Source organism: Oncorhynchus nerka, linkage group LG7 (assembly GCF_034236695.1).
Source record: "Oncorhynchus nerka isolate Pitt River linkage group LG7, Oner_Uvic_2.0, whole genome shotgun sequence".
NCBI classification, from domain to species: Eukaryota; Metazoa; Chordata; class Actinopteri; order Salmoniformes; family Salmonidae; genus Oncorhynchus; species Oncorhynchus nerka.
This window is the reverse complement of record NC_088402.1, coordinates 18,921,874-18,935,611: the sequence shown is the minus strand read 5'-3', so window position 1 is coordinate 18,935,611 and position 13,738 is coordinate 18,921,874. Positions and strand designations below refer to the sequence as shown.

At 43.2% G+C, this 13,738-nt stretch overlaps 1 protein-coding gene across 1 annotated transcript in view; it reads right to left on the bottom strand.

Annotated features, from left to right (window-relative positions):
• LOC115131247 (potassium voltage-gated channel subfamily H member 8-like) overlaps positions 1–12,480 on the bottom strand; it is a 147,963-nt gene extending 135,483 nt beyond the window's left edge. Inside the window, exon 1 of the mRNA XM_065020286.1 lies at positions 12,405–12,480. Coding sequence (XP_064876358.1) covers positions 12,405–12,480 — 76 coding nt within the window. The remainder of the gene's footprint in view (positions 1–12,404) is intronic.
• Between the last annotated feature and the right edge of the window lie 1,258 nt (positions 12,481–13,738).

Below are 13,738 nucleotides of genomic sequence, written 5' to 3'. Positions count from 1 at the left end.
GTAGGGAGAGATAGAGAGACAACAGGAGAGAGAGACTAAGAGCTGTAGGGAGAGATAGAGAGACAACAGGAGAGAGAGACTAAGAGAGCTGTAGGGAGAGATAGAGGGACAACAGGAGAGAGAGACGAAGAGAGCTGTAGGGAGAGATAGAGGGAAAACAGGAGAAAGAGACTAAGAGAGCTGTAGGGAGAGATAGAGAGACAGCAGGAGAGAGAGACTAAGAGAGCTGTAGGGAGAGATAGAGAGACAGCAGGAGAGAAAGACTAAGAGAGCTGTAGGGAGAGATAGAGAGACAGCAGGAGAGAGAGACTAAGAGAGCTGTAGGGAGAGATAGAGAGACAGCAGGAGAGAGAGACTAAGAGAGCTGTAGGGAGAGAGAGAGACAACAGGAAAGAGAGACTAAGAGAGCTGTAGGGAGAGATAGAGAGACAACAGGAGAGAGAGACTAAGAGAGCTGTAGGGAGAGATAGAGAGACAACAGGAGAGAGAGACTAAGAGAGCTGTAGGGAGAGATAGAAAGACAACAGGAGAGAGAGACTAAGAGAGCTGTAGGGAGAGATAGAGAGACAGCAGGAGAGAGAGACTAAGAGAGCTGTAGGGAGAGATAGAGGGACAACAGGAGAGAGAGACTAAGAGCTGTAGGGAGAGATAGAGAGACAACAGGAGAGAGAGACTAAGAGAGCTGTAGGGAGAGATAGAGACAACAGGAGAGAGAGACTAAGAGAGCTGTAGGGATAGATAGAGGGACAACAGGAGAGAGAGACTAAGAGCTGTAGGGAGAGATAGAGAGACAACAGGAGAGAGAGACTAAGAGAGCTGTAGGGAGAGATAGAGGGACAACAGGAGAGAGACGAAGAGAGCTGTAGGGAGAGATAGAGAGACAACAGGAGAGAGAGACTAAGAGAGCTGTAGGGAGAGATAGAGAGACAACAGGAGAGAGAGACTAAGAGAGCTGTAGGGAGAGAGAGAGACAACAGGAGAGAGAGACTAAGAGAGCTGTAGGGAGAGATAGAGAGACAACAGGAGAGAGAGACTAAGAGAGCTGTAGGGAGAGATAGAGACAACAGGAGAGAGAGACTAAGAGAGCTGTAGGGAGAGATAGAGAGACAACAGGAGAGAGAGACTAAGAGAGCTGTAGGGAGAGAGAGAGACAACAGGAGAGAGAGACTAAGAGAGCTGTAGGGAGAGATAGAGAGACAACAGGAGAGAGAGACTAAGAGAGCTGTAGGGAGAGATAGAGAGACAACAGGAGAGAGAGACTAAGAGAGCTGTAGGGAGAGATAGAGAGACAACAGGAGAGAGAGACTAAGAGAGCTGTAGGGAGAGATAGAGAGACAACAGGAGAGAGAGACTAAGAGAGCTGTAGGGAGAGATAGAGAGACAACAGGAGAGAGAGACTAAGAGAGCTGTAGGGAGAGACAGAGAGACAACAGGAGAGAGAGACTAAGAGCTGTAGGGAGAGATAGAGGGACAACAGGAGAGAGAGACTAAGAGAGCTGTAGGGAGAGATAGAGAGACAACAGGAGAGAGAGACTAAGAGAGCTGTAGGGAGAGATAGAGAGACAACAGGAGAGAGAGACTAAGAGAGCTGTAGGGAGAGATAGAGAGACAACAGGAGAGAGAGACTAAGAGAGCTGTAGGGAGAGACAGAGAGACAACAGGAGAGAGAGACTAAGAGCTGTAGGGAGAGATAGAGGGACAACAGGAGAGAGAGACTAAGAGAGCTGTAGGGAGAGATAGAGAGACAACAGGAGAGAGATACTAAGAGAGCTGTAGGGAGAGATAGAGGGACAACAGGAGAGAGAGACTAAGAGAGCTGTAGGGAGAGATAGAGAGACAACAGGAGAGAGAGACTAAGAGCTGTAGGGAGAGATAGAGAGACAACAGGAGAGAGAGACTAAGAGAGCTGTAGGGAGAGATAGAGAGACAACAGGAGAGAGAGACTAAGAGAGCTGTAGGGAGAGATAGAGAAACAACAGGAGAGAGAGACTAAGAGAGCTGTAGGGAGAGATAGAGAAACAACAGGAGAGAGAGACTAAGAGAGCTGTAGGGAGAGATAGAGAGACAACAGGAGAGAGAGACTAAGAGAGCTGTAGGGAGAGATAGAGAGACAACAGGAGAGAGAGACTAAGAGAGCTGTAGGGAGAGATAGAGGGACAGCAGGAGAGAGAGACTAAGAGAGCTGTAGGGAGAGATAGAGAGACAACAGGAGAGAGAGACTAAGAGAGCTGTAGGGAGAGATAGAGAGACAACAGGAGAGAGAGACTAAGAGCTGTAGAGAGAGAGAGGGACAACAGGAGAGAGAGACTAAGAGCTGTAGGGAAAGATAGAGGGACAACAGGAGAGAGAGACTAAGAGAGCTGTAGGGAGAGATAGAGAGACAACAGGAGAGAGAGACTAAGAGCTGTAGGGAGAGATAGAGAGACAACAGGAGAGAGAGACTAAGAGAGCTGTAGGGAGAGATAGTCTCTCTCTCCTGTTGTCTCTCTATCTCTCCCTACAGCTCTCTTAGTCTCTCTCTCCTGCTGTCCCTCTATCTCTCCCTACAGCTCTCTTAGTCTCTCTCTCCTGTTGTCTCTCTATCTCTCCCTACAGCTCTCTTAGTCTCTCTCTCCTGTTGTTTCTCTATCTCTCCCTACAGCTCTCTTAGTCTCTCTCTCCTGTTGTCTCTAGACTGAATCTAAAGCTTTTAAAACAGAGGCTGACACATGCGTGTAGATTATAGCACCATAGTCCAGCACTGGGAGAAGCGTTGCTTGAACAATCTTCCTTCTACTTTCCAAAGTGAGGCAGGATTTATTTCTATAAAAGAAAACCATCTTCATTCTCTGCTTTTTTGTGTGTTTTAAAAGACAGTTTATCGTCAATCCAAATACCCAAGTACTTATCATGGGGAACTTGCTCAGTTTGGGTTGCCTCCAATGTGCAAATACACAGGTTCTCTGGGTCAATATTACGAGACCTAGAGAACAACATCAATTTGGTTTTATTAGCATAAATCGGGGTAATCAATGTTAGTACAGACAGTCTGGAGGGTAGCTTACTCACCACATACACACACGCTCAAACACACACACTCACTGACTCACGTACACACACTGATTTACACACTGACTTACATGAAAGTATACACAAAGCCCTTTTAACTACCATCCTCTCACACTGAGTAATTGAAGAGTGCAAATCATTAGACAACCCCTCAGCTTTAATCATACTGTAGCTGTCCTCTTTATCACCAAATCCCACTGGCTCATACCACTAGAAACATTATTGGACTCATTACATTTTATAAATTCCTGTCATTTGTAAGGGGTCGCTTCTCTCTCTCTCTCTCTCTCTCTCTCTCTCTCTCTAACATACACACTCGCTCTAACATACACACTCGCTCTAACATACACACTCGCTCTCTCTCTAACATACACACTCGCTCTATCTCTCTCTCTCTAACATACACACTCGCTCTCTCTCTCTCTCTCTCTAACATACACACTCGCTCTCTCTCTATCTCTCTCTAACATACACACTCTCTCTCTCTAACATACACACTCTCGCTCTATCTCTCTCTCTCTAACATACACACTCTCGCTCTCTTCCTCTCTCTCTCTATCTCTCTCCAAAATACACTCTCTCTCTCACACATACACACTCTCTCTCTCTCTCTCTTTGTCTCTCTCTCTAACATATACTCTCTCTCTCTCTCACACATACACACCCTCGCTCTCTCATTCCTTGATTACCTTCTCTCCCCTCTCACTTCCTCTCTGCCTCTACAGTACTTCCCTCTCTCACCGCCTATCAAATCCCTTCTCCCTCTTTCAAATCCATTCTCTCCCTCTCTTTCTCCATTCTCTATTTGTCTCTCTCTCTTTCTCAATCTCCCTCATTTCTCTCTCTTTCTCAAACAATTAATTCAATTAAAAAACTGGGTCTCAGCCCAGACTTGCGTAAGTGAAACACCGCTAGGTGATCATTTTTAACAGTCCGTTACCAAGGTGGAATGTCAATGACGACAGACAGGACTTCGGACCTCCAGGAAGAACCACATTTCTATGGAACTGCTGACGTTTTCTAGAAGAAACAGAGGAGTCTCCCCGACTAAATGTTTTGGTTGCTATACTGCGTTGTGACCTTAGAGTGAGGCCAATGGTTGTGTGCTGACATCATATTTAGTCTCCTTAAAGCATCATAAATAAGAGAGAAAATCACTGTTGCAAATCACTGTTGCACTTCACAGAGAGCTCAACCACATTCCCCTTCACAGAGAGGTGAATCATTGTTTCTCTTCACAGAGAGCTCAACCACTGTTCCCCTTCACAGAGAGCTCAACCACATTCCTCTTCACAGAGAAGTGAACCACTCTTCCCCTTCACAGAGAACTCAACCACTGTTCCCTTTCACAGAGAGGTGAACCACTGTTCACCCTTCACAGAGAGGTGAACCACTGTTTCTCTTCACAAAGAGGTGAACCACTGTTTCTCTTCACAGAGAGGTGAACCACTGTTTCTCTTCACAGAGAGGTGAACCACTGTTTCTCTTCACAGAGAGGTGAACCACTGTTTCTCTTCACAGAGAGGTGAACCACTGTTTCTCTTCACAGAGAGGTGAACCACTGTTTCTCTTCACAGAGAGGTGAACCACTGTCCCCCTTCACAGAGAGGTGAACCACTGTTTCTCTTCACAGAGAGGTGAACCACTGTTTCTCTTTACAGAGAGGTGAACCACTGTGATCTCTATTTACGTAACAGTTCCCTCTATTGTGGCTGAGACCTGAGCCAGACCTGAGCCAGACCTGAGCCAGCTTTAAACACTCATTAACATCCAACTCTAATCATCGCAATCCCTCGGCGAAAACTTTAACGGCTCAATTATAGACGCTTCTTTAAAGAAAAGTTAATCACCGGATGGGACTCGTCTGCTCTCCTCTCGTAACACACACACGTACACACACAGACACACACACATACACACATAGACATACACACATACACATATACACATATACACACAAATAGGCATACACACACACACACAGACACACACACATAACCACAAACAGACACACACACACAGACACAGACAGACACACACACACACAAATTATTATACACATAGACACACACACACAGACACACACACATAAACACAAACAGACACAAACACACAGACACACCCACATAGACACACACACATAAACACAAACAGACACACACACACAGACACAGACACACAAATTATCATAAACACAGACACACCCACATAGACACACACACATAGACACAGACAGACACACACACACAAATTATCAAAAACACAGACACCCACATAGACACAGACAGACACACACACAAAAATGATCATACACATACAGGTACAGACACACACAGGCTCTGCAGCCGTACCACAGCCGACACACAGACACACACACCTCTCACAGAAAAAGTGTGTCAGTACGTAAATGTAATTACCTGGCTGGTGGTGAAGGTGCTCGTGGCGCTGAGGGGGAAAACAGGAATCTGCAGAATGGTTGTGACAGAGGGGTACTATGGGAAATATTATAGAGCATTCCACTGGGAGTTTGGGAAAGCAAATAAGGCAATGAACTATTTCCAATGTTACCCACTAATATATAATAATATAATATATATACCATTTAGCAGGCGCTTTCATCCGAAGCGACGTACAGTCATGAGTGCAGACATTAAACATCTGGCCTCAGGAATCAACCCCACTATACTGGCGGTGGAAGCACCATGCTCTACCCAAGGAGACATACAGGACCACCAACTATTGAGATGAGATGTAAAGTTAGAGTAATACTGTACAGTACACATTGTGTGGGCCTGTTGTGCCGTCTCTCCAATGTGTAAGCTATGTGCCTGAATGTGAGTCAGTGTATTCTACATTGTAAAAGTGAGTAATGACTTGTAACTGGTATTACAGAACATATTCAAAACATGGATTTCTGATGAAGTCACATGATAGGTGATATTTTTTATGGTGTACCAGCAGGACATGCACTGGTACACAGGAGAGGGATCTATTCGTGAAATGGCCTTTTCAACATCACCCTGGTTCACATTTTGACACCTGCACACATGCATGCACGCACACACACAGACACACACACACACACACACACACACAGACACAAACACACACACAGACACACACACACAGACAAACACACACACACACACAAACACACACACACAAACACACATACCCACAGACGCACACACACACACATACAAACACACAGACACACAGACACACAGACACACACAGACACACACACAGACACACACACAGACGCACACACAGACGCACACACAGACGCACACACAGACGCACACACAGACGCACACACAGACGCACACACAGACACAGACGCACACAGACACACATACACAGACACACACAGAGACACAGACACACAGAGAGACTTAGTAGGAGACACAGGTCCTGCCACGTGTAGTTATTTTCAGTGAAGGAATCTCTATAGGGGACAATCCAAACAATGTTGTCAGCCAGTTGACAGCTCTTCCCTCTTTCTGTTCATCTGGGGCCACAGTACTATGCCGTCAGAGCAGAGGGCCCATCGCCATCAGCCCCTGAACCAGGCCAGTTTGAAGTTTTCCCCTCTGGCCATCTGGTCAGACCAGGGCACCAGCCACCAGACCCAATTTGTCTGCTCAGGCTCCACTGCTTCCATTTGGTTTCCCTGTCCAGTTCCAACCCCCATTAATTCCAGGTTCCTGGCTGTTGCAGCTCAAGGACAGTGGTGTATACATTGGGGGGCTGTAGTGTAGCTGGTTAAGCCTCAATTCCATCGCGAGACCTTTAAGATAGGATAGTTTGTGTCCCAGGTGGCACACTGTTCCCTATAGTGCACTACTTGTTGAAAAGTAGTCCACCAGAAAGGGAATAGGGTGTGATTCTGAGAAATAGCTACCTGCTGTCCCTCTGAAACAACATAGTGGGACACTCAATCTTACAGCTATTTGTTTATGAGGTCTGGAATAAAGCAGTATGGACTAGTGTTAGTCCGTGGTGACATCATAGCAGTCATAGCCAATTAGAGCAGTGGGATACAGGATGTTCCATCCATGCTACCTATATAGGCCTGTCTGGTTTCCACAGATTACAGTAAGCCAAAGTGGGAGCCACCACTGAAGAATATTGTAAATCAGTTAAGAATGAGTGTTATTGTTACAGTGACTTGTTGCCCAGGAATGATGTGAAATGAGCAATGCTGAGACAAATTAAATAATAATACATGTGCCAACAACGTAGGCCTAAACCTGCTAGTTGGTATAGTCTACACCACAGTGGGAGCCATCTCCTTTCTGTGACCAGTTAAAGATTCAGAAGCCGTTCTCTGCGGTATTTCTGAACTAGCCTGGTCCCAGACCTGTATGTGTCCCTGCTTTACTCCATCAGCATTGTCAAGGTGAATATGAAATGGCACGACAATTCCACAAGGAGTTAGCAAGAGAGGAGAAACAGGCTTATTCTGGTCCAGATGCAGCACAAAGTGGCTTAATGTTGGAGTAAATGTAGTAGAACGAGCAACATTAAAATGCACTTCAAATTTCTAAAATCGCCGGACTGGAAGTTGATGTTTTGTTAGGATTCAGGCGGAAAGAAAGAGAAAAAGCAGTCGTTTTAAAGACGCCCGTGTGCCTCTGCCTTGGGAAGCGGACCCACCTGCTGTAATGGTGCCACCGACCAATTAATTTTGATAGATGCAACTGCTACTGTCAGTGCCGCGCGGGGAATATTGTTCTCACAGCGAGACTTGGTGGTCAGAGAGCAGAAATAATAAATGTTCATTTCACTTAATGTGTTTGTCTTGAAAATGTCATCTGAAAAAAGTTTCAAACTGCTTTCATGTAAGGACTAGGAACTATGGGTAAAATGTGTAATAGTGGCACAAGGATATTTGTAAACGTACTTACAGAGTAGACTATTCTCGAGGTTTAGACATGGTGTAGCCTGATAGGATTGTTGTTTAGTAGAGCTTGAGTGGCACGCGTCAAAGTGGAATCCATCGTGAGGGTGAATCGCTGTCCGTGGTGCTGAACTTTGCTGTCAATAGTGCAACGCCCGTTGACCATCATATTTATTTAACTTGGCAAGGCAATTAAGAACACCTTCTTAGTTACAATGAAGGCGTACCGAGGAATAGTGGGTTAACTACCTTGTTCAGGGGCAGAATGACAGATTTTGACCTTGTAAACTCAGGGATTCAATCTTGCAACCTTTCGATTACTAGTCCAACGCTCTAACCACTAAGCTTCCTGCCGCCTCATATTATAATGTCTCAAAAAATCTTACTGAGCCAAGTATTGTTATAACCTTTTACTGCAGTTTCTTGGTAATCTTAAACAAATCTACTTTGAAACCAAAGTATAGGATACACCTCACACACATGGTTATGGGTTTAAAAAGTATAGGCTACACCTCACACACATGGTTATGGGTTTAAAAAGTATAGGCTACACCTCACACACATGGTTATGGGTTTAAAAAGTATAGGCTACACCTCACACACATGGTTATGGGTTTAAAAAGTATAGGCTACACCTCACACACATGGTTATGGGTTTAAAAAGTATAGGCTACACCTCACACATGGTTATGGGTTTAAAAAGTATAGGCTACACCTCACACACATGGTTATGGGTTTTAAAAGTATAGGCTACACCTCACACACATGGTTATGGGTTTAAAAAGTATAGGCTACACCTCACACACATGGTTATGGGTTTAAAAGTATAGGCTACACCTCACACACATGGTTATAGGTTTAAAAGTATAGGCTACACCTCACACACATGGTTATGGGTTTAAAAGTATAGGCTACACCTCACACACATGGTTATAGGTTTAAAAGTATAGGCTACACCTCACACACATGGTTATAGGTTTAAAAGTATAGGCTACACCTCACACACATGGATATGGGTTTAGAAAGTATAGGCTACACCTCACACACATGGTTATGGGTTTAAAAGTATAGGCTACACCTCACACACATGGTTATAGGTTTAAAAGTATAGGCTACACCTCACACACATGGTTATGGGTTTTAAAAGTATAGGCTACACCTCACACACATGGTTATGGGTTTAAAAGTATAGGCTACACCTCACACACATGGTTATAGGTTTAAAAGTATAGGCTACACCTCACACACATGGTTATGGGTTTAAAAAGTATAGGCTACACCTCACACACATGGTTATGGGTTTAAAAAGTATAGGCTACACCTCACACACATGGTTATGGGTTTAAAAAGTATAGGCTACACCTCACACACATGGTTATGGGTTTAAAAAGTATAGGCTACACATGGTTATGGGTTTAAAAGTATAGGCTCACACACATGGTTATGGGTTTAAAAAGTATAGGCTACACCTCACACACATGGTTATGGGTTTAAAAAGTATAGGCTACACCTCACACACATGGTTATGGGTTTAAAAAGTATAGGCTACACCTCACACACATGGTTATGGGTTTAAAAAGTATAGGCTACACCTCACACACATGGTTATGGGTTTAAAAGTATAGGCTACACCTCACACACATGGTTATAGGTTTAAAAGTATAGGCTACACCTCACACACATGGTTATGGGTTTAAAAGTATAGGCTACACCTCACACACATGGTTATAGGTTTAAAAGTATAGGCTACACCTCACACACATGGTTATAGGTTTAAAAGTATAGGCTACACCTCACACACATGGATATGGGTTTAGAAAGTATAGGCTACACCTCACACACATGGTTATGGGTTTAAAAGTATAGGCTACACCTCACACACATGGTTATAGGTTTAAAAGTATAGGCTACACCTCACACACATGGTTATGGGTTTTAAAAGTATAGGCTACACCTCACACACATGGTTATGGGTTTAAAAGTATAGGCTACACCTCACACACATGGTTATGGGTTTAAAAGTATAGGCTACACCTCACACACATGGTTATAGGTTTAAAAGTATAGGCTACACCTCACACACATGGTTATGGGTTTAAAAAGTATAGGCTACACCTCACACACATGGTTATGGGTTTAAAAAGTATAGGCTACACCTCACACACATGGTTATGGGTTTAAAAGTATAGGCTACACCTCACACACATGGTTATGGGTTTAAAAGTATAGGCTACACCTCACACACATGGTTATGGGTTTAAAAGTATAGGCTACACCTCACACACATGGTTATGGGTTTAAAAAGTATAGGCTACACCTCACACACATGGTTATGGGTTTAAAAGTATAGGCTACACCTCACACACATGGTTATGGGTTTAAAAAGTATAGGCTACACCTCACACACATGGTTATGGGTTTAAAAAGTATAGGCTACACCTCACACACATGGTTATGGGTTTAAAAAGTATAGGCTACACCTCACACACATGGTTATGGGTTTAAAAGTATAGGCTACACCTCACACACATGGTTATGGGTTTAAAAAGTATAGGCTACACCTCACACACATGGTTATGGGTTTAAAAAGTATAGGCTACACCTCACACACATGGTTATGGGTTTAAAAAGTATAGGCTACACCTCACACACATGGTTATGGATTTAAAAAGTATAGGCTACACCTCACACACATGGTTATGGGTTTAAAAGTATAGGCTACACCTCACACACATGGTTATGGGTTTAAAAGTATAGGCTACACCTCACACACATGGTTATGGGTTTAAAAGTATAGGCTACACCTCACACACATGGTTATGGGTTTAAAAAGTATAGGCTACACCTCACACACATGGTTATGGGTTTAAAAGTATAGGCTACACCTCACACACATGGTTATGGGTTTAAAAAGTATAGGCTACACCTCACACACATGGTTATGGGTTTAAAAGTATAGGCTACACCTCACACACATGGTTATGGGTTTAAAAAGTATAGGCTACACCTCACACACATGGTTATGGGTTTAAAAAGTATAGGCTACACCTCACACACATGGTTATGGGTTTAAAAAGTATAGGCTACACCTCACACACATGGTTATGGGTTTAAAAAGTATAGGCTACACCTCACACACATGGTTATGGGTTTAAAAGTATAGGCTACACCTCACACACATGGTTATGGGTTTAAAAAGTATAGGCTACACCTCACACACATGGTTATGGGTTTAAAAAGTATAGGCTACACCTCACACACATGGTTATGGGTTTAAAAAGTATAGGCTACACCTCACACACATGGTTATGGGTTTAAAAAGTATAGGCTACACCTCACACACATGGTTATGGGTTTAAAAAGTATAGGCTACACCTTACACACATGGTTATGGGTTTAAAAAGTATAGGCTACACCTCACACACATGGTTATGGGTTTAAAAGTATAGGCTACACCTCACACACATGGTTATGGGTTTAAAAGTATAGGCTACACCTCACACACATGGTTATGGGTTTAAAAAGTATAGGCTACACCTCACACACATGGTTATGGGTTTAAAAGTATAGGCTACACCTCACACACATGGTTATAGGTTTAAAAGTATAGGCTACACCTCACACACATGGTTATGGGTTTAAAAGTATAGGCTACACCTCACACACATGGTTATAGGTTTAAAAGTATAGGCTACACCTCACACACATGGTTATGGGTTTAAAAAGTATAGGCTACACCTCACACACATGGTTATGGGTTTAAAAAGTATAGCTACACCTCACACACATGGTTATGAGTTTAAAAAGTATAGGCTACACCTCACACACATGGTTATGGGTTTAAAAAGTATAGGCTACACCTCACACACATGGTTATGGGTTTTAAAAAAGAAGACACCATGTCAGATATAGTGTTCGATGCAGAGTTTAAATGTATTCAATTTTGAATTTGCATCTCAATATTAAACTTTATTTACATCACAGAAGACTGAATTATGACAAAACCGATAGAAACACCAGATTTTCAGCTGGCTTTTTAAAATAATGTTTATTATTATTAAATTATGAAAAATATTAACAATGTTCCATCCACGAGGCCACTAGTCATTTGACTGCAGCAAAGGGCTACCTGCAGCCTTGCCCACACACATACAGCCTATACCTCTGAGCACCAAGAGCAACTAAACCTATGCTATTCCATCTTGAGGAGAATAAATCATTTTCGAAATATATCCTACCACCTGCATTAACTTCAGCCACTGTTACTTCAGTGTTTTGATTTCACTGGCTGTTTTAGGAGGAAATACACATAATGCCTAAAAGGCATCATCCACCAATTGATTTATACATTTCCATCAATCTAATTGCTTATTAGAAAGCAGGTGCAAAAAACGAATAGTCTAACTGAAGGCCCATAGCTTAATGTACTCAAATAGAAAGAGAACAAACTTACGTGTGCCGTCAAACCGTGTGGCTATGGTGTCTAGAAACGTGTTCTGAGGCGCAAGTAATCCTTTCATCACAGGCATTTTCTCTCCCTGTTGCCCAAGTCCCCATCAAAGTCACGGAGGTAAAGGTGTGAGCCGACCGAATGTATGAGGCGCGTCCGTTAACACTGATCCGCCAAGAGATCAAGGAGTCGTCTGTGGTAAATTGGTGAAAACCGATTGCAATCGAGTGGAGAGTGAGCGTGTGTGTGAGATGCGCGCTCCCTCGAACCGTATGTGTGTATGTGTGACAAGTGGATGTGACGCCTTCAGGTGCAATTCAGGTAACAGCTACTCGGGGATGCCAGCGACAAAGCCAGACGCGGGAACGGGCTTTCATCAGCGGTCCATTATTATGACGTTGGATTGCCATGATCATAATTTCTCACTGTGCAATGACAGAGGCGATCTATTAACAGGCTACAACACTCTCTGCCATCCAGTAAACTATGTTTTACTTGCTGAATGGGTGAATATGTTGTAGCCATAGGCAACGTATTATTTATCTCTCTTTTAACTTGGCTACTTAAAAAATATTTTTTAAGATTATCTTTTATTCTCGTCAGAAAATCAATAAATAACGTTCAACTTTGAATAAAAGGAAGTACAGCCTACGCTAAATTTGTATGTAGAATTGGAGCAGAATCGCTAAAAATTATAACATTAATTTGGCCTGTCAATGCCAGCAACATTGTCCTAACTGAATTCCTAACTGAATTCCAAACACATTACGAATGCCTGTTTTCGATTCAAATATTTATATTTCCTTATAAGCTATGAGTTTACGTGATAAATAAGAAGTATAAATCGAAGCCTATGCCTGGAGGTTAGGGCAACTTAACCGCGGGACAGACACATGCACAAACGCACAGGCAAGCACAGGTACAGGAACAGTGCATAGTCTGTTTTTCCCCAATCAGCTGGCTCTGACATATGACCTAATTGAGAGAAAGGAGAGCGAGGAAAAGGGTAGAACAATAGACTACTCATGAAACAAACAAATGTTTTAAAATATAAGAGTCGAGTACCAGACTATTTTATCAGTCTGTCATATATCTCTCCCTCCTTCTCTCTCTCTCTCTCTCTCTCTCTGACAGCACCCCTCTCTCTCTCTCTGACAGCACCTGTCTGGCGCACAGCTGACCGTCCAGGCATCCGGGGAAGTCTAGCACGACACTCTGCCTCTCCCTGATGGTGTAAGGGAGACATAGCAGTTGAGCCATATTTGTAAAACAAGGGCGCCCCCTTTTGATTTACACAGCTTTGTCATGGACACATAATAACCATGAGTAGGCCTACA